General features: G+C 38.9%; 1 protein-coding gene across 3 annotated transcripts in view; it reads left to right on the top strand.

The window, feature by feature from the left end:
- The window catches only part of plekhg4 (pleckstrin homology and RhoGEF domain containing G4), a 55538-nt gene that overhangs the window by 19634 nt on the left and 15923 nt on the right, over window positions 1–19981 (top strand). For all 3 annotated transcript variants that reach the window (XM_088614433.1, XM_088614432.1, XM_088614431.1), the window contains exons 7-13: window positions 2842–2928; window positions 4423–4539; window positions 5054–5152; window positions 8469–8617; window positions 13138–13276; window positions 13674–13796; window positions 14101–14292. In XM_088614433.1, coding sequence (XP_088470559.1) covers window positions 2842–2928; window positions 4423–4539; window positions 5054–5152; window positions 8469–8617; window positions 13138–13276; window positions 13674–13796; window positions 14101–14292 — 906 coding nt within the window. The remainder of the gene's footprint in view (window positions 1–2841; window positions 2929–4422; window positions 4540–5053; window positions 5153–8468; window positions 8618–13137; window positions 13277–13673; window positions 13797–14100; window positions 14293–19981) is intronic.

Raw genomic sequence — 19981 nt, 5'->3', positions numbered from 1 at the left:
TTAAAAAAGGCCCTCTGTAAATGCGAGAAAGTCAAATTCAAAAGTAGCTTGTGGCACATCACTAATGGAAGGAGACATGGAGTTTTTATTACATGAATGTGTTCTACGCCAGGAATGAACAGCCTTATATTATATGGCTAACAAAACTTTTCATATTCACAACAGTGATTGGAAAATAGAAAATCATATTGTACTTTTCTGTTTTCTTTCAGGTGATGATATTGAAATTCATTTCTGTATTTGCAATCATGTGAGATTTTCTTTAGGGGGGGGAAGCACAATCAAAATACGTTTCTGATATCTTCAATATGTTATTGCATTTAGTTCAGACAAGACTATCAGATGTGTACATAGGAATAAGTACAGTACTTACAGGGTTTAGTGAGATAAAGCCTAGCCTGGATTTCATTGTTGACATACAGGTCTATATCAGCTGTTGATAACTTTCTATTTGGGTCAATAGGGTTTTAGATTGTACTCAATATGAGACTTGAGAAATTATATCTAATCTGAGCTGTGTTTGCAAACTAGATATAGCTTGGTTCATGTCGCTTATTTTCATTACCAAAACTCATAGGTGTTCAGATGGTGCAGTGACCCTTACAGCACTAGGATCAGTTGTGACAATAGTAGTGGAGTCACTGTGAATAAATAATGTAATGAATCAAAATGAGAGCAACTACTCGCTGTCTTGAGTTCTTTGCAGTGTGTTTCCATCTATCCTCACAAGGACAAATACCTAACACATGAGCAGTGGCTTTTGTACAGCGGGTCCTGCACATGATATTGTCTTTGTGGTGGCATGAAACACTCAAATTTAACAACAGAATGTATTATTACATCATGAGAATAATTATTTTACCATGGTGGGGCTGAGATCCAACTATACACTTTCTCCTAAAAATGTGGACTTGATATTCAGATGTGCAAACACGTTGACTGGGTAATCAGAATGTTTCAGTCCTGTTATATAGATAAACTTAATTCTTGTTTTCCTATACAATATCAAGTCACTAACTTCAACATTTCAAGAATAGGAACGCTGTGTTGATAACTACCTTTATACAGCTGTATGCAGTTTAATATACTTTGGCTAAAAAAAATTGTGTAACACCCAAGGTGTCTCCTTGCCTGCATCTAACCAAGTAGTCTGGGGGCCTGCAGACATTGTTTAAAGTGTAGGTTTGACTGTTTGGGAAGAAAATAAAAACAGTCCAGCCTGCAGCGCAATATGCTACAGGCAAAACTGCAAGGGTTTTCAAAGTGGGCTGCGATGGCCCTTGCAGTTGTCCGTTGTTTTTACAGTACGTTACAGAAGCCCTACTTTTGTTGTCTTCACAATGTAGCTGTTAATTTTAAGATCTCCATGTTTTAAGTAAGTTTTATTATGACGAAACCTGTGTTCTTGAAAAACACAAGCTACACTCTGTTATTATGGTGTTAATAAGGCAAATAAAAATAATTATTAATAAGGCTTTCTTCATCAAGGCTGGGTGTCCCAGTGTTATCAGTGTTATGACTGTGAAGTAAACGTTGTCCTTAATTGTTTGCACTGACACTCAAATGTTTCATGAATGACAGAGATGTTTACACTTGAGCATTGCTGAACTGCATTCTTTCGGAATTAAACCTGATGTAGCCTTTACTTCTGTACCTAGACAGACTCTTTTTCCGTACTTGATTAGTCTGTGTGCAGTGGGCTACCTTATTTACCTCACCACAAGTCAAACTGTTTCATGGGCTACGTTTTTATATATTTTTTGTTTAAATAGGACTACACTAAAAGGTGAAAAATATGCTTTTATGAAAATGATAATGAATTTAAGACTGTTAGATGGTTATTTCTCAAATATAATTTTATGTACTATACATATGTATTCAGTTAGGAATAAATTAAAAAAAACAATAGAATTCAACCACCTAAAGAAAATGTGTTGTTTTAATTTAAATTGAGGACATATTGCCTTAGAGAAATTCAAACATTTAAATTATATAGAGTTATATATAAGAACTAACTGAGAACTGAGCAGGAGATACAGTATGTTCATTATTTAAGGTATCAGTAATATGTAATATGAGCTTTTATTTCTTAATAGATGTAAATTGTTTGCTATAAATTAGCTCTCCTCCCCCCTTCTCTGTGAGGTTGGCGCAGGAAGTCTAATCTCTGCTCACAGGCAGTGTCTCTCAGGATAGAATGGCAGGACACCTGACAGGGCTAATGGGATTGTTCCCCCCAGAGGAAACAGGTCGGATTGCACATTCTTTTGTCTGTCAGTCCCAAGAAGGCTGCTGTTTCAGTTGTCACTTCTCATGGTGCTTGAACAAAGACGTGCAGCATGCAGGGGGTTCTCGATACAGAGCTTTATCTCTGCACCATGACATCGTTTGTCATGAACTTCTTAGATGACTAAGGCACCCTAGTGAAATAATAGACCTCTGTAGTAAATGCAGTTCAGCATTGGTCCTACATGCATCAGAGAGTTTTAGAACGTGCTCCTCAGAGCACAATTCATGCTAGCAGCCTTTGAGTGCCATTGAAACCCTGATAGCAAAACTATAGTATACTGTAGTTTGGTGAGCAGACTAGTACAGTTGTGTTTAAGCCAACTTGGAAATTGATGTTACAGTGTATCTCAGTGTGAAGCTGTGAGCAAGATTAAATCTTGTTTTTTGGAAATGGAGATGTGAACCTGAGGTAGGCCACTTTTCAGTATGTCCACATAGCACAGATGACTAAAGGTTCAAATGATAATGAACTCCTGAAAAGCAAGCTTATGTATTTTGTGTAAAAAATAGAAAAATACATTTTCTTAACTTTTTCTTCCTACTCTTTGATAGGAAGCAGTTCCCAACTGTATTCACACTGTACTGCTGCTGGCTGATAGAGACCTCACCTTTCGTATGGAGAAACCCTCTGCTATGCAGGTAATTCAGTTCTTTAAAGAACTTACAGTATATCTTTGCCTCAAGCAGGCTCCTTTGTAGTTGTACATTTTTATCAACTTTTAATAGACCATTGAAGAAGGTTCTTTTAAATTGTGTAAATTAGAAATGTCCAAAGCATCAGAAAGGCAGCATTCAATAGCAGTATCATTACAGTACATTAGGGAGTTAACACAATCATCATGACTTTTGTATAGAACTGGTCCTGGAGACCTGCTGTGTCTGCAGGTTTGCTGGTCTCTGATGAAGTACCAGACCCTTATGAGCTGGGTGACAACTTAACATTTTACCATTAAGCAACTCATATATTTATGTAATTAATAGCTGAGCTGAAACAATAACCTATGAACACATACTTTAATCTTTAAAAGGCATCATCTTGCTGCTATCAGAAATAAAGGGTTGTTCACTCCCCGGAGTTGAAAATATTGTGAAGGGACCTCCTGTATCCAGCAGCTGTCCAGCACCTCCTTGGTAACGTGCAGCACAAGGAATCGGTTCTCCTGATTCAGCTCTTAACTGGGAAGCAATCTTCAGTATTAAACACCTGCCTTCCTAGAGAAGAACAAAAGCTTTTGTACTGCCTTTTCTGTTTGTTGCTTTTAAAATTGTTTGTTAGTCTTAAACTTTATTTAACCATAAATGCAGTGAAAAAGTAAGAAGCTTTAGAAGAATGTCTAAAGATGTAGACAAACTGGAAACAGATTGTGAGCAACATTGTTTTCAGCTCTGACAGTTATTCTGTCAACTTTAAAACCCACTTAAACCCTCCACCTGCTACTCAAGATATTTCCAGATAAAATACATGTAGTTTGCATTTGGTACCATTATAAAACCACTAGTTGTTGATAGCATTCACAAAATTTTGGTGTAACTAATTTTTATTTTTTTGTTGCTTACTTGTTTTGTCATTGCTATCATTGGGGATAATAGTGCTGATATTTAGTATATTGTTTTCGGCAGCTGTGTGGAGCAGTGGTTAAGGCTCTGGAATTGTAACTGGAAGGTTGTTGGCTTAAATCCCAGGTGGGAAACTGCTTTTATATCCTTGAGCAGTGTACTTCAGATGGCTTCTGTAAAATTCGCAGCGGTATGAACTTATGAAAGTCATAAGTGTGATCATCATCTGAATGAAAATGTTGCCCTCTAGGTTAAAGGTATAATACATATTAAGTGATAACTTACAGATAAGACATCATGCGTTGCCTATAGGGGCACCTCTCTCTTTCAGTCACTGTATTCTTTCATTTTCACAGAAAAATAAGCTTTGGAAAGAACATAGAAGTGATCTGTTTTAAGGAAGATACCATTTTAGGGAAGTGTTCTTTGCAGGTTTGCACAGTGCTGTGGGGGCAGGTGTGAACTGACCCCTTGTGCTGGGATCTGTGCAGGCAGGGCTCCATGTTGGTGTGGCAAGATGATGTTACCTGGAACATGTGTAAGCACTGTTAACCCAATCCCTTTTCTGCCTTGCAGTTTGAACTCCTCACTTCACTCAAGTCTCTTCACAAGCATATCGACAGCACACAGCTGCCACAGGAGTTCGACGGCAGCTTTCCTTTCTGCCATAGCAACTGGGTCAGCTTCCGAAAAGTAAGCAAACTCTGTGTATATATAGCTTTTTTGTTATTAGTATTATTACGAGTAGCTCTAGTGCTGGCTCCAAAAAGAATTTACTAGGGGATGCTAAGCATGTGAGGAGGAGAACCATAGTTATTTCTGAAGCCGCTAATATAGCTGACTTATCATGTGAGTTTTTAAGCGTTACATGAGAAAGAATACAGGTTGTCACAGGGACATAAGCAGTTTGCAAGATTGATTTTTTAAGGTGGAGTGACTGAATTGCTTAAGACAATGGCATAACTGCTCTTGAAGTGAGCTAGCGAGTCATTAACATGTACAGTGGTAGTGGTAACAATAGATTTATTGATAGTTGTAGTGGTATTAGTACAGTCTTTTTTGCCACTACAGCAAAAAATTGTTCAGTCACTTTTTATACATGTAGGGAGAGAGAAATTCAGAAGAAAATGAATGTCTATGTGACAGACTGAGGCTATGCTTTCTTTCTGTGACTTTCCTCTGACATGGCTTACCTTACCTTTTGCAGAGAGTGGAGCAATTGGCTCAGAACTGCAGGGATGCAGCTTGCTTCCTGCAAGGGACCATTGCAAGCCTGCAGTCCAGCTCACTGCCCACCGTGGCAGAGGTAGGAATGACATTTAATGTGTTGTCAAAGGCTATACTTCCTTCCACTTTAGCCTAAGATTCTAGTTCACCTGGGCCTTTGGGTCAGTGTCCTTCTTTTCCATACCAGCATGCTGCCTTGCTCCTATCGTTTCCTGTGTATCATTTCAGTGACTTTCCAGCCACTGCTGTTCTGCTTCCTGTTCAGTGACTGCTTCTACCACCTTGGAAATTAACCCTAAAGACACTTTCAGTAAACAAATCTGATTATCAGCATGAACACCACATTTAGCAATTTTATGAAGTTATTTCTATAAGACTCCCTTGATAACGACATCTGCTAAGTAAATTAAAAGCGCTTAAGAACATCAGTATGGTTACAAGTAAAAGAAGGCCATTTGGCCAGTCTAGCCACTTTGGTACTTAGTACCTTATTAATCCAGTGAATATATCACATCTGTTTATTGAAGGAAGCCATGTTATTGGCATCACAACATGGTAAGAGTAGCTTATTGTATAGTACTATAAGAATTATGTTTTAAATGGACATCCATGTAGTGATGACCAATTTACAGTGGTGTGAAAAAGTGTTTGCCCCCTTCCTGATTTCTTATTTTTTTGCTTGTTTGTCACACTGAAATGTTTTCAGATCATCAAACAAATTGAAATATTAGACAAAGATAACACAAGTAAACACAAAATGCAGTTTTTAAATGAAGGTTTTTATTATTAAGGGAAAAAAAAAATCCAAACCTACATGGCCCTGTGTGAAAAAGTGATTGCCCCCTAAACCTAATAACTGGTTGGCCCACCCTTAGCAGCAACAACTGCAATGAAGCATTTGTGATAACTGGCAATGAGTCTTTTACAGCGCTGTGGAGGAATTTTGGCCCACTCATCTTTGCAGAATTGTTGTAATTCAGCCACATTGGAGGGTTTTCGAGCCTTAACCGCTTTTTTAAGGTCATGCCACAACATCTCAATCGGATTCAGGTCAGGACTTTGACTAGGCCACTCCAAAGTCTCTATTTTTTTTTTCTTAAGCCATTCAGAGGTGGACTTGCTGGAGTGTTTTGGATCATTGTCCTGCTCCAGAACCCAAGTGCGCTTCAGCTTGAGCTCACGAACAGATGGCCAGACATTCTCCTTCAGGATTTTTTGGTAGATGGCAGAATTCATGGTTCCATTTACCACAGCAAGTCTTCCAGGTCCTGAAGCAGCAAAACAGCCCCAGACCATCACACTACCACCACCATATTTTACTGTTGGTATGATGTTCCTTTTCTGTAATGCTGTGTTACTTTTATGCCAGATGTAATGGGACACACACCTTCCAAAAAGTTCAACTTTTGTCTCGTCAGTCCACAGAGTATTTTCTCAAAAGTCTTGGGGATCATCAAGATGTTTTCTGGCAAAACTGAGACGAGCCTTTATGTTCTTTTTGCTCAGCAGTGGTTTTCGTCTTGGAACTCTGCCATGCAGGCCATTTTTGCCCAGTCTCTTTCTTATGGTGGAGTCATGAACACTGACCTTAACTGAGGCAAGTGAAGCCTGCAGTTCTTTGGATGTTGTTGTGGGGTTTTTTGTGACCTCTTGGATGAGTCGTCGCTGCGCTCTTGGGGTAATTTTGGTCAGCCGGCCACTCCTGGGAAGGTTCACCACTGTTCCCTGTTTTTGCCATTTGTGGATAATGGCTCTCACTGTGGTTTGCTGGAGTGCCAAAGCTTTAGAAATGGCTTTATAACCTTTTCCAGACTGATAAATCTCAATTACTCTGTTTCTCATTTGTTCCTGAATTTCTTTGGATCGCAGCACGATGTCTAGCTTTTGAGGATCTTTTGGTCTACTTCACTTTGTCAGGCAGGTCCTATTTAAGTGATTTCTTGATTGAGAACAGGTGTGGCAGTAATCAGGCCTGGGTGTGACTATAGAAATTGAACTCAGCTTTCCAAAGATGTGATAAACCACAGTTGATTTATGTTTAACAGGGGAGGCAATCACTTTTTCACACAGGGCCATGTAGGTTTGGATTTTTTTTTTCATTTAAAAACTGCATTTTGTGTTTACTTGTGTTATCTTTGTCTAATATTTCAATTTGTTTGATGATCTGAAACATTTCAGTGTGACAAACATGCAAAAAAATAAGAAATCAGGAAGGGGGCAAACACTTTTTCACACCACTGTATGTAGTTTAACAGAATTCTGAATTGTTTAATCTATTGCTCTGTATTGCGTATGCAACAAAATGCTTAAGATGACCTTTAAATGCCAGTGAGTTTTCTGATAAGTGGGACTTGACTCAGTGTGGGTCACTGAGAAACATGAAGACATGGTGTAATCCCTGGTAAACCGAGCATTAACAGGGGAGCCTTGTCAAAATCCCTGAGGGTATACGTATCTTCCTCTGCCAATCTTCGTAATAATGGGGGTAGACAAACAGCATGTGATGTCGGTGTCATGGGAAATGATTGTTGATGGGGTATTGATTTCTCTTACTGCTTTAACTGCAAGGATAAGTGCTAGCCAAGCCCTTTTCCAAATTGGAGAATGTTCAATACAGGTGGACACACCATTGACACAAAGCATTTTTTTTTTCCCTGGGATTTATCTCCCTCCCCAGCATTTCCTGCCCTTGATCAGAGCCTAGTGCTATCAGTTAGGGATCAGAAGGCCCTGATTGTAACCACAGCCTGGTGGCGTTAATGGCAAACTCGGAGGAAAATCGGAAGGTTACAATTTCAACCCATTGTTCGTTTGTCTGCTAGTAGCTCATTGATCCAAATGGTTTATCTAGATGTTTCCTCGAGGTTTCTAGGGAACCGGCTTCAACAACAGGATTTTGCTCCTTGTCTACAACAGCCATCCTTTATGTAAAATAAAATGACTGAAGCTCTCAGTCCTACAGTAAATTTATATTATTTTCAGCTTTAAGTTATTCCATTGTGTTCTTGTGTCAGTGATGATGATTAAATATCCCCGTGGGTTGACTTTGACAGTACCTTACAGAATTTTAAGCAAGGTCTGACAAGTGTGTTTGTGTAACTTTTTTTGCTTCTGAACTGTCAAAAACATTTAGACCACTCTTGTCTAGTCTTCAGCTTAATGATGTTTGGGATGTATCAAGCAGTAAAGGAAATGTAACTACCCGTATATTAAACAACTTGAATTTATAACTTCCATTGATTAACACATTTTAAGAAAGTATTTGTAGAGCTCATATGACTGAAATTAAATTGATATTATGTTTCTTTTAATTAGTCTAAATTTATTTCTTAACTCTGAAAGTACTGTATCTGTGCCGCGGTGGTTTCAGTAGTCTGCTGTGTCTCGGCCTGCAGGAGGCACCAGCCCTGCTTGACAGGTACCGCAGCCTGATGAGGTCAGTGCTGGAGGACTGCCGGCTGGTGCGGCTACAGCTGGAGGGCGGGGCGACACTGTCGCGGCTGAGGAAGGAGGAGTCCAGCGTCAGTCTGACTGAGGATTACAGGTATGTCGAGGTCCTTCAGGACAGCTCCTGAATTCATTCTCCACTTAGCTGCTCTCAGAATGTGCCTAATCTTTACTTTACACAGTAGTGTGTCACTGTAGCTGTGTGGAGAAAACAGTCCTTGGTGACATGCAGATCTGGTAACATATCATCACTTTATCATTAGGAATTCATCTTTTCGCATACCCCAGCTTGCTCTCCATGAGACACAGACACACAGACAGGGAGAGAAGCTTGGGGTCAGAGCGCAGGGTCAGCCATTGTACAGCACCCCTGGAGCAGTTGGGGTTAAGGGCCTTGCTCAGGGGCCCAACGAAGTAGGATTCCTCTGCCGGCTGCGGGATTTGAACCGGCAACATTCCAGTGACGGGCGCAGATCCTTACCCACAGAGCCACCGCACGGCCCCAAGTGGCACTACATTTATATTACAGATATTGAGCTGTTTTGTAGACGTACTCAGGTTGCAGTTGTGTGTTAGATCACTAGCCTGTTTTCCTACACACCTCAGATTTGTAAAGCATTAGTATTTAGCTCTAATTAAAATGCCCAGTGATATAAACTTATATAAACTCTTACACAGTCATATTATTCATCCTTTCACAGTCCATGCTCTGATAAACTTTTTGGCACAGTATAGTTCCAAGTACTTTTAAAAGGCAAATGTGAACTGTGACAGTAGATCTATCATTCAATGTCCCAACTGTGTAATTACGAAGAATTCACTCCCTGTGAGTTCAGATTCACTGAAGTAAAGAAATGTACTATGATGAATTTGACATAGTAGCTGGTAGTACATATTCCTAGTAGCAGTCTTACAGGATTGCAGGCATGGGTGTGTCTGTGTCTTAAGGAACTATAGAAATGTTTAGAAATTTATTTTCTGTGAGTGCTGTAGTTTGATCAGGGTTTTCTTTTTTAAATAGATGATTTATATTCCCCTTTTGTGGAGCAGACTTCCTGAGGAGCCCCACCTCTCACCTTCTTTGTGTTTAAACTGGCATCCCTGCAAGGCTTTGTACTGTATGTTACTAGTAAAATGCTTTATCTTTCTGGAGTCTGGCTGAAGTCTGTCAACATGTTTTTTTTGCACAAGGACGAGCAGTTCCATTCTTAAGTGATGACAGAACTCTGTTTTTGTCAAAACTTTTTTTGGCTCTCCCCTGTGTTTGGGGTGGCACGGGGGAGCTCTTCTGAAATGTTGGACTCTTGTCATACAAGACCTGCTCTTTTTTTGAGAAGTTGTAGCCAGAGACTAATGCTTGGCTGGAAGATTCAACTTGAGTTACTTGGGGGACCCCAAAATCGATAATTGTATAATTGATGTCCCTGACGAGATTACTTTTCTGTCCTGTCCTGTTAATTCATTCCTGTGAAAGTAGCTGTCAGAAAGGCAGAGCAGCAGCCCAATTTTTAAACATTACAGGATTTTTGAAGCAGTTTGATCAGAATAATAATCCAGTAGGAATCATATATATTTTATTTTTCAGTTCATTCACTCACTGTCCTTCTTGTTTTCTAGTTGCACTAACTAGCAGAAGGTGGAGGAATATGGCACAAGATCAGTGTGCAAGAATTTGTATTTCTGCTTCATACCAAGATACTTTTAATTGAGCTGTTTCCTACACTAATTATTAGAGTTGTATTTGTTTTTGCAAATAGAATGAGGTGAGGATTAGCCCTGTTACAAAGAAAGAGATTAAATAAGAATGAGTCATAGTCTGAAAAATGTTAGTCATTTCCCAGTACAGAAATGTCTGACTGCATCTAGCAGTCATTACTTTATGATAAAATATTGAGATTTTCTGCCTTGCCTTTTCAGCACAACTATTGAACAACAACTGTTGTTTCCTGAATGGTCACAAAGTTAGTCTATGAGTGTTTCTTTTTTCAATGTAAATATTTCCTCAGTAGCATTTTTAACAAGTTCAGCTTCAAGTGTGTATCTCCTGTTTGCCTAGTACTGGAATGCCTATGAAACGTGACTCTGCACATGTAGCCCAGTGTGTTTTTGGGGTGTGAACCATGACTAATTGGTTAATCATGAAAGGGTGTAGGCTGGCAGGGAAACACATTGTTTCAGTGCACAATAAGGCTATTCAGTTTTTATCACTTCATCACAATACGAACTGAATACACAGAGAAACCTGGAACTGGAGAAAAATCACAACATGAAGTCACTGCAGTCATTGCCTCCAAACCTCCCAGGTGTAACATTGCTGTTTCTTTTACACAATATTTTAGTACATCGTTTTTCTGGTGCATAAGATGAATTCTTATTGTTCTGTTATTTAGTAGTTTACGGGTTATAGGTCTCAGGTCCCTTCATTTGAATATTGATAATCTTTGCTGCTTCAAAACTTTAGATTCCTAGGTTTTCCATTAACTTATTTTTACATTTTAAATGTTCTTCCTTTAGCATATGATTTGAAGACTTAGAAATCACTCAGAAAATGAGTCTGACTATTTTGCTGCAGACGGGCACAGGCCACTTTCCTCCATGTGCTCTGGGCATGGTCTTCAGACCAGTGGGCACGTCTCCCTGACAAATAGATTGAGTCTGCCTCTCTCCTCGTGAGTGATTAGAGTAGATGTGAACAGCGGTTATGACAAAACACACCCCACAGTCTGGTTATGTTTTTGTCTTTAAACTCATGAATTTATTAGACAATTAAATGGACTGAACAGAGGAAAAGGAGAGAAAACAGTTTTGATATAAGCATGGTTAAAGATAGAAAAATATTAGGAATTCTTCATAGCACAAACTGTGGACAAAGCTCCTATTTTTTAAAAAATTGCCCTGCTGCTGTGCACTAATTTGCATAATAATTGAGTAGAATGTGCTTAGCATCAATAGACTGTTGTTTTCTAGACCCATAAGCTGTTGCCAGGGTACAACTTGACTAAAACAGTACTTATGAAATTTTAATAATTTATATGTACAAAATAATTTTTGTTTTCTTCTTTTGAGGAATGGGTGTTTATTATTATGGATACTAATGTTCTGCATCATGCATAACTCTGAAGCTTCCAGTAGCTTCTGATAACAAGAACAGCTTAACTGCTGAACATACTTTCATTGGTAAATGTCTATGACGGCAAAAGAGTCACATTTTCTTAAACAGAAATTTAAGAAATGTTAGAAATCATTACAGACTTTTCTAAAAGTTGGCTTTGGGATATAATGTTAAAGTAAAATAATGTGTAAAGCACTTTGAGATTATGGTAGAATTTAAAGCTGCATGGAAAAGGATTTTACCACCTCTGAAAAAGCCGGTTGTGTAAAAAATAGGAAAGCATGCAGCAAAAAAACTGGAATACTGCCAAAATGCTGTGCAGATTTACAATGTAAAACTTAAATAACTGAAGTTATTTAAATTTAATGAAATAAAGATGAATATGTTCCTTTGTATACGAGCCACAAAGAGAAATATGTTTCTGTGAGATGGGAAAAGCACAGAACAATGAATACCTACTGACAATCTGAAAAGCACAGTGTTTAACTTATCCTGTAGCCACAAATCCAGTCAGTTTCTGGTGTGTCTGTGGACAGCAGGGGGCACATGGTGTCCTGTATGAGTTGACAGTCTGTGAGTAGCCTGTGCACTGGAAATCAAGAACACATTTACTGTTTCTGGACCTCTCATGCTCAAACAGGCACCATGGTGTTGGTTTGTAGACCTCCAGTGTGGAACGCAAGTACTGTGGTGTTGGTTTATGGATATAAAAGTTCATAATGATATCCGATGCATCTTTTGGAAGTCAGCTATAAAATAATTTAAAAGTATTAATCACTCTAATTAAGCGGCCCTAGCAGATCCTTTTACAGTGTACCGTTTTATAATTGTTTTATTTTGTAGTGCAGTAGTGTATTTATTTTGATAATTTCTTGCTGGTACTGCAACCATACCAGACTTTCAAGAAAAATGGAGAGAGCTTCACTTGTATTGCATTTTGTGGTGCATGTTAGCTAGATCTCAGTACTTCCTCTGCCGGAGCCATTAAAGAGCTTCTAAGAAAAATCCCCTTTCTAGGAGTTTGCATTCAGTAGTGACTTTTCACAAAAAGACACATTCTCTCCTGCACCCAGTCGCCTTGCAGCCCTGCTGCAGTTCTGCGTGGGACACTGCAAGTTGACTGTGTGCCGGCACTGGCGCATGCCTGTGTGAGTCTGGGACAGCCAGGCAGGGAGAGGGCACTGCCTCTCTCTGCAAACTGTAGCCCTTTGCACATTTATAATCACATTCTCCCTGTCACACTGCACACTGCGTGGTGTTCACCTCCTATCAGACAAAGGTGCATCCTATGTCATATCAGGAATGTGGTAAGTACTGCACAGCATATCATTTACTGCCTTGCTTACTGTTACCTGTTCTTTCAGACTTTATTAATTTGTTAATCAGTCTACAGCTAATAAATACCTAGACTTTGGTTATTATTATCCAAGCTCTTGTGAATATAATATGAATATTTAGTGCGACTTGCCTGGAGTTACTTACAGAAGGTGCCCTGTGTGTTTCAGAAATGCCATTGAGACTGTGATTGGTCTCTATAACAAAGTGGATGAGCTGGTGCACCAGCTGGTCATGCTTTCCAACAAGCGAACTCAGGAGCTGGAGTTCATCATGGAGTTCCGGATGCTGGAGAAGGGCTTCGATGAGGTGTGGGGCTTCTCTTTCAGTCAGCCAAAGTCAAATTGTTGTTGAATTCATTTTAGTTTTATACATAATGTTTCAAAATATTTTTTTTATTTTGAATCAATGGTTGTATCTGTTGAAAAGAATAAAGTATAGGTGATCAGTAATCAGGGTTGGGAAAGTGACTTTCTAAAAGTTATCCATTACAGTTTCAAGTTCTTTGTCAGGGATTACTTTTCTAAATTAACAAAATATTGGGGGAAATAATTTTGAAAATCAATCATTTACAGTGATCTATGTAGCTTTACCATGTAACGTAATACAATACTTCATAAAAAGCATTCACTTCAACTTGTGAAAAAAATGATTCCTTTACTTTTTGAAAGAACCTTTTTCCCACGCTGTGTGTTTGCCTCAACAGGTGAGAGGCTGGATTGAGGAGGTGGGAGAGAGCCGCTTGAACATGCTAAGTGAACTGGAAGACTCTCTGGAACAGCTACGCAAAAAACAGACCCTCTTCAGGGACTTCTACACAGCTGCATATGTATGATAGAGCTTTCTTGAACAAAGTCTTCTGTTTATTGAAGCTATTCAGAATGTGTTACTATTGTCCATAACATCATCTGCTCTTGCCTTTTTATATCTTTCTTTGATAGAGTTCAAACATGATTTAACAAATATAATTTGGATTTATTGGATTTGGATTGGATTTACAAACAGAATCACAGCAAGTGCTGTTTGGAGCATTAGAACTGGAAAGTTATAGTTAATAATAAGTTGTAATAAGTTGCAGTTGAGATGCTGCTAAAGATAAGGCTGTGTCTCAGGCCCTGGCTATGTGGTTCCAGGAGCACTGTAAGAGCGGAGAGGCCCTGCTGAAGAGGCTGGAGCGCTGGGAGGACATGTCCTCTGCAGAGCTGCAGATCTACGGTGACAAGGTCCATTCTTTCTGGGAGCGGCTGAAGGACTTCTCCGTGAGAGTGGAAGACACGAAGGAGAAGATCGACAAGACTGTGAAGCTGTATGAGTTCTTTGACAAGGTGAGGCACGGAGCCAGTACCATGTTATTCTTGGAATTGTGGTACCGCAAGAGAATGATAAAAGAGCATTCGAGTTTGAATTAAAACCAGCATACATTACAGTATCTTTATCCAAGTGCAGGTACTTTTTGCTGTCTTTGAGTTTAAATTGATAACTGGTTTAATTTGTTTAAATATATAGTATAAGCAAAGAAATAGAGCTATTAGATAAGGTGTGTTGCTCAGCTGTGAAAGATTTGCTTCCTTATGTATAAGATTATTTAACAGCAGTTAAAGATTTTTGACAGGCTTATAGAGTGTCATGTTGCTTTGTTGCTGTAGCATGATTTCACTGTTGAATGGTAACAATGAATGCTCTAATGTGGGCCTGTGGAGGAGACTGTGTGGTACTATTGTCTGTTTCTAGGTTTCGTTGAAACCTTGCAGTACTGAGAAAATAATATTTATGTATAATTTTAAAAATTCACTATAGGTGTTTAAAAAAATCAAAACACCAAGGACAGAGAATAAACTATTCTGACATCATAAAACACGCAAGAAATGATTGTTGCCAAACAGGATTAATTATTACCATTAAATATTTATAATTGTTAGTTACAATGTTTTTTGCACTAATTGCTAAACTGATATCCATTTTAAAATAAATGGCATGTTGAAGCATGACTGAATATAAAATCTGAAATACTGTACTGTAATCTGAAATACTGTAACAGAAAAAGATCTTGTCTCTTTGTGCGCGTTTACTTAAAATCAAGTGAACGGAAGAATGGGACTTGTACTCTAGATATCTACTTTATAATTTATGCACAAGGAGTGGAGGATACAAGAAAAATGCTTTCAATAAAGAAGTGGCTGTCTTGTGTCAGTGAGATCACCCCACTACTGTAATCTGCTCCATATGGCTGCGATTCACAGAGGGTTTTTGGCAGAAATAAGTGTGTTGTTGACTGCCCTTTCACAAAAACTATCCTGGGCCTATTCAGATACTCTGATTTACAGACTTGCTTCTAAATCCAAGCTGCCTGTGTTCAGTGATCTTAGTATGAAAGATTGACTGAGGTCACAGGCTGGCATAACAATAACATAAATAATAAGGTTAGTCTACAAGGTTTTGTTGTGTGAGGAATCTGTGTGCATTTACTTCATTGCTGTAGGTTCAGAGTGTTTTTGAACTACAGCTGTTAAAATACACTAATTACAGCAGAAAGCATGTCTTGCATATTGACAGCTGTCAGAGAGGTTAACCAGGATCAGATCTGAAATTAGCATAATTACAACTCTTTCCCATTAGGCAATTTACCCTACTAACCTTGACAATGGTCCGGCTGCAGTCTGTTTAAATGGGGACACAAACCATCTGTTAGCATTTAGCATCTTCTTTCAGCTTACAGGTCTCTCTATACAGAAGTGTCTATCTTATTACAGTTACAAGCATATAAACTGTAGAAGAAATAATACAGCAATGTTTTAACTGTACATTTTCTCTTCCTTATTTATTGGGGTTTTGCTCTTGATTTTCTTCAAACTTTTTTTTTTGTCCAGTACTTAAAAAATTAACAAAGTAATGAAAACATAGATACCTTACTGCATCAAAAAACTGAGGCATTCTGTATAACTGTTTTTCATAAGGACTATCTTTGTTTTTTTTTTACTTTTTATTACTTGATGAAAAGGTTTGCTAGTAAAATATACATAGAATGTTTAGCTTTTTCTTTCACCTTTTCTTTTAGGTTACAATTGCACTTATTACAACTATTTACCTGTACATTGTGACAGCAATAATGGGGGCTAAAATACAGAAATATATTTAGTCAGATCTATTTGGTCATTATAGAAAACAAAAAACAGCAGTCTACACAGATAGTTTCTTCAGAAAGTGAAATCAGGTAGGGACATTCATTTAATATGTATTAACCATATTTGCTAAACCCTTCTGACTGTTATTGAGACAAAGTTATCCTTTCCAATGTATAACTCTCATTCACAATATCAAACCACTGTCTAGATGGTGGAAATTCATTAATAAGCCATTTTCTTATGATGCTTTTTTACTAATGGTTAGAATAATTACTCTCTATAGCTGTTTAGATTATTAAGAGTTGTGTTTTACATGTATGATAAGATGATTAGAGTGTATTAAAGTAGAATAGGTTAGAGTGACTTTGATCTTCAATATTGAGGTACATGTGCCTGCTCACTTCCTCCTAGCAGTGTGGAATGGTGTTGTTCTGGTGAGGCTTGCACGAGCTGTATCTGACTCCTGTAAAGGGCTGGGCTCTTTTGACAGCTGCCAGCACAGCAACAACCTGCTTTTTAAAAATAGCTTGGCAGGTGCCGTGGTTTATCTCTCCATCAGTGAGGTGTCTTTGCAGCCTCTCCTGTCCTGACCTGAGATGTAACGATAGGTCAGCGCTTTGATGGAGCTGTGAGCAGTTAGAAGAGAGCTGGCTCAGGGAGGGGGCAGCACCCATGCAAGAAGGAAACTGTGAGCAGCGTGTCTAAAGCAGCCCAAAGAAGCTAATAATGGGTTTTAAATTTTGGGAAGTTTTTGCTTAAGAAATTTTTTTCTTATGTTTTTTTCTTTCCACTTTGTGGGAAACTTGGATGGATCTAAAGAAGGAAGATTTTTTTTTTTCATTTAATCTGTCTCTCTTCATCTGTCTGGAAACTAATTTATGCTTAGAAACAGAGTATGTTGTACTATACTTGTCTTTGCCGAGCTTGAGTGTCTTAGTTGTCACAGTCAGCACAAATTTCAGAGAGTCATTTTAATGCCCAGTGGTTGCATTGTGTTTATTCAGATATTTCTTCTTCCCAGATGCTCTGTATTAGAACAGCTGCAGTACATTGGCACATATAGGAAAGTCCCGCAAAGCCCTCATATTGATATTTCTAGATTGGAAAGCCTGTGTCCGTTGTCTCAAAAATCAATACTTAAAACAGAAAAGCAAAATGTGGCCCTATGATAAAGAGTCCCAGCATGTTGAATTCAGCGCAGTATATTGATTTTCCTACGGTATGTCCTGAGGGGAGGTGTTATTGTTTCCCAGCACATGTGCAGACTAACCTCTTTCGGGCAGCAGATGGAGTCTGTGGAAATTCTTGTGGATCGGGGAAGATTTCAGCCAGGATTCTTGACATGTCCACAAAGGAAGATGACAACTAAAAAGAGCGTTTCAGAGGTCTTAAAGGACCTGGACATGAGATGGACAATAGAAGGAAAATAGCTGTTGTGTCCAAATAAGTTAGTTTAGCATCAGTCCTAAAACAGATTGAACATATTGTCCTAATTCCCATCTAAAAACATTTATATCCTTTTAGAAAATTAGCTCACAAACTACAAATGTTATGACTTTGTTGTAATTTTTATGGTGGTTTAATTGCACGGGTAGGTGTCAATCTGGCGGAAGGGCATATCAATATTTTGAGCTCCAGTTAACTCATTCAAGTGTCTGCCTGTTGTGAATTGATCCAGACGTCAATACTGTAGAGCTGTGAAGAGCTGAGGCATCTGGACCTCTGTCCTGCTCTCACAGGAGCTTCCAGGCCACTGGTTTTTAAAATGAATATTGAAGGAAATTCGACACTGAATACATTATTGCCTGCTGTGGTTTTGAATAGCAGTGATTTAACGGGGTAATGTCAGATGCAGTAAAACACTGCAGTTACTAAGTAAAGCAACCTTTTTAATTGTTTTAATGCAATCATAAAAATGTAAGTACAGCTAGATTCCATATAGATAGTTTATAACCTGTGACAGTGTGAGAGGATTTGTTCAGATGAGCCTCTTTTTCTTTCTTGTGAACGATTGTAATCTTCAACCTAAATGCTTGTTTTGTAAGAGCATTGTGGGGAAAAAAATATGAAAAATACACAGAAATGAAGGTAAGAACCACAAAGGATCAATTATTACCATTAAACAAGCCTGGTATTTTGTTTTGTGTCAGTGGATTAATTGAATCCAGGTAGCACTCCAGTGCCAAGTTTTGTGTTCCCCCTCTTTCTACACTCCAGCGGCTTTGTAGTACCAGCGACAGACACCCCCCTCCTCCCCCATCCCCCCTGTTACCGGGGGTATCCCATCTGGTATTTAGCCTAGTATTTGCCTGTGAATAGTGTGAGGTAGTGGGGAGCGGGCTGTGGGCGCCAGAGGCTCAGTGTGTTTCAGAGAAGGATAACTGCAACAGCACAGTGTGCTGCTCGAGGAATTACAGCCCCCCTGGAACAGGATTCTGACCACAACACCAGCAAGGTAGGGCAGGAGGCAGGCAGGATACCACACCTTTGTGATTGTGGAAATGTTTGTACATTGGAAGATTTATAGATTTAAAGATTTAAAGCTAGAATGTTTCATTTTTTAATTATTGTATTTTATTTTTGCCTTTGCACTGTAACTGCTGCATAGTCCTTTTATAGGTTCTTAGGTTTTAAAATAATAGGAGGAAATCATATGTCTCTACAACATGATCTTAACACACCATAGCTACTTGTTCCCAGAAAACCTACAGTTCTGATGAAGACTTTATGCCATTTAAAATGTAAAATTTAATTTCTGCACCTCAGTCAGGATGCATTTAGTTCAAATTAGTGTCTTAATATTAGCATTAAGGCTGTGTCTGCTGTAGGCCAAATGACCTTTGCAGGTAGAGATGCTGTGGTCTACAGGCAGGCAGGGAGGCAGCTGTCCGGGCCACTGGTCTGTTGGCTTTTGGTGATGTTAACTGCATTGTCCCTTCTCAATGGAGGCCTGCCTGCCTGCCCGCCACTCGTCACCACGTCCACACTGAGCCAGAAGAGACGACTGTTGAAGGCTGAGCTAGACAGTGTTGGATTTACTTACACATAGCTGGACAAAACCTGCAAATATGAAGCAGTTTGGTATTTTGAGTAACAATTGCAGTAGTACATTGTATATTTGTGAAAAATAAAGTTTTCACCCCCTTGCATGGGGATAGCATTTGTTTTCCTGTTGCTGTGTAAGAGCTGTTTGTATGAGTTTCTCTTGAACTAGAAGGCAGGGCAGCTGTTCCGTTCATAAGCTTTAGCTTATTATGCAGTGAGAAGAATATAGAAGAGTGGTGCCAGGTGCACAAACTCTCATATGACTAGAGATCTCAGCAAAACCCTGAAATCAAAGTGATTAAGAACACCATGTGTAGTTTATGTATGTTGAAGTTACACTTGGAATATAGTTCAAAGTGCTTGTAGAGGAATCTTGAGGGCTTCAATGCTTTGTTCAGAAACAAAGTCCTGATGTCATTAAGCCATTTTGATTATGGTAATAGGTGTGGACAGGCTACAGATGGAATTTCAAAGAGAAATGAATTAATCCCCTCCCAGTCCTTTTCATCTTTGGAAACCCTAATTCCTGTAGAAGAATTAACATGCCTCTGATGATGCTGGTTGACTTGGCTGCAGGCAGGGAGCTGTGCAGGGTCACTGGCCACTATATAGCCCTCAGACAGTCTTCATCACAGTCTGGACTTGTGCTGACCTCTCCAGGCCTCTGTGCTGTACTTACTAAAGTGAAACAGCAATACATCTGCCAGGTCTTTCATCTTTTGACTGGTTCTTGAAATGTCTGCTTGAAAAGCAGCTCCACATTTAACTAATTTTGTGATTTGGTCTTGTAATCTGGAATAATTTTTATCTGATGCCTATTTAGGTGTATATTGTTAAATAATATTTA

The sequence above is a fragment of the Lepisosteus platostomus genome, chromosome 20 (assembly GCF_059453375.1).
Source record: "Lepisosteus platostomus isolate fLepPlt1 chromosome 20, fLepPlt1.hap1, whole genome shotgun sequence".
Lineage (NCBI taxonomy): Eukaryota > Metazoa > Chordata > Actinopteri > Semionotiformes > Lepisosteidae > Lepisosteus > Lepisosteus platostomus.
The sequence above is the reverse complement of the archived record's forward strand: the minus strand, read 5'-3'. Positions and strand labels throughout refer to the sequence as shown.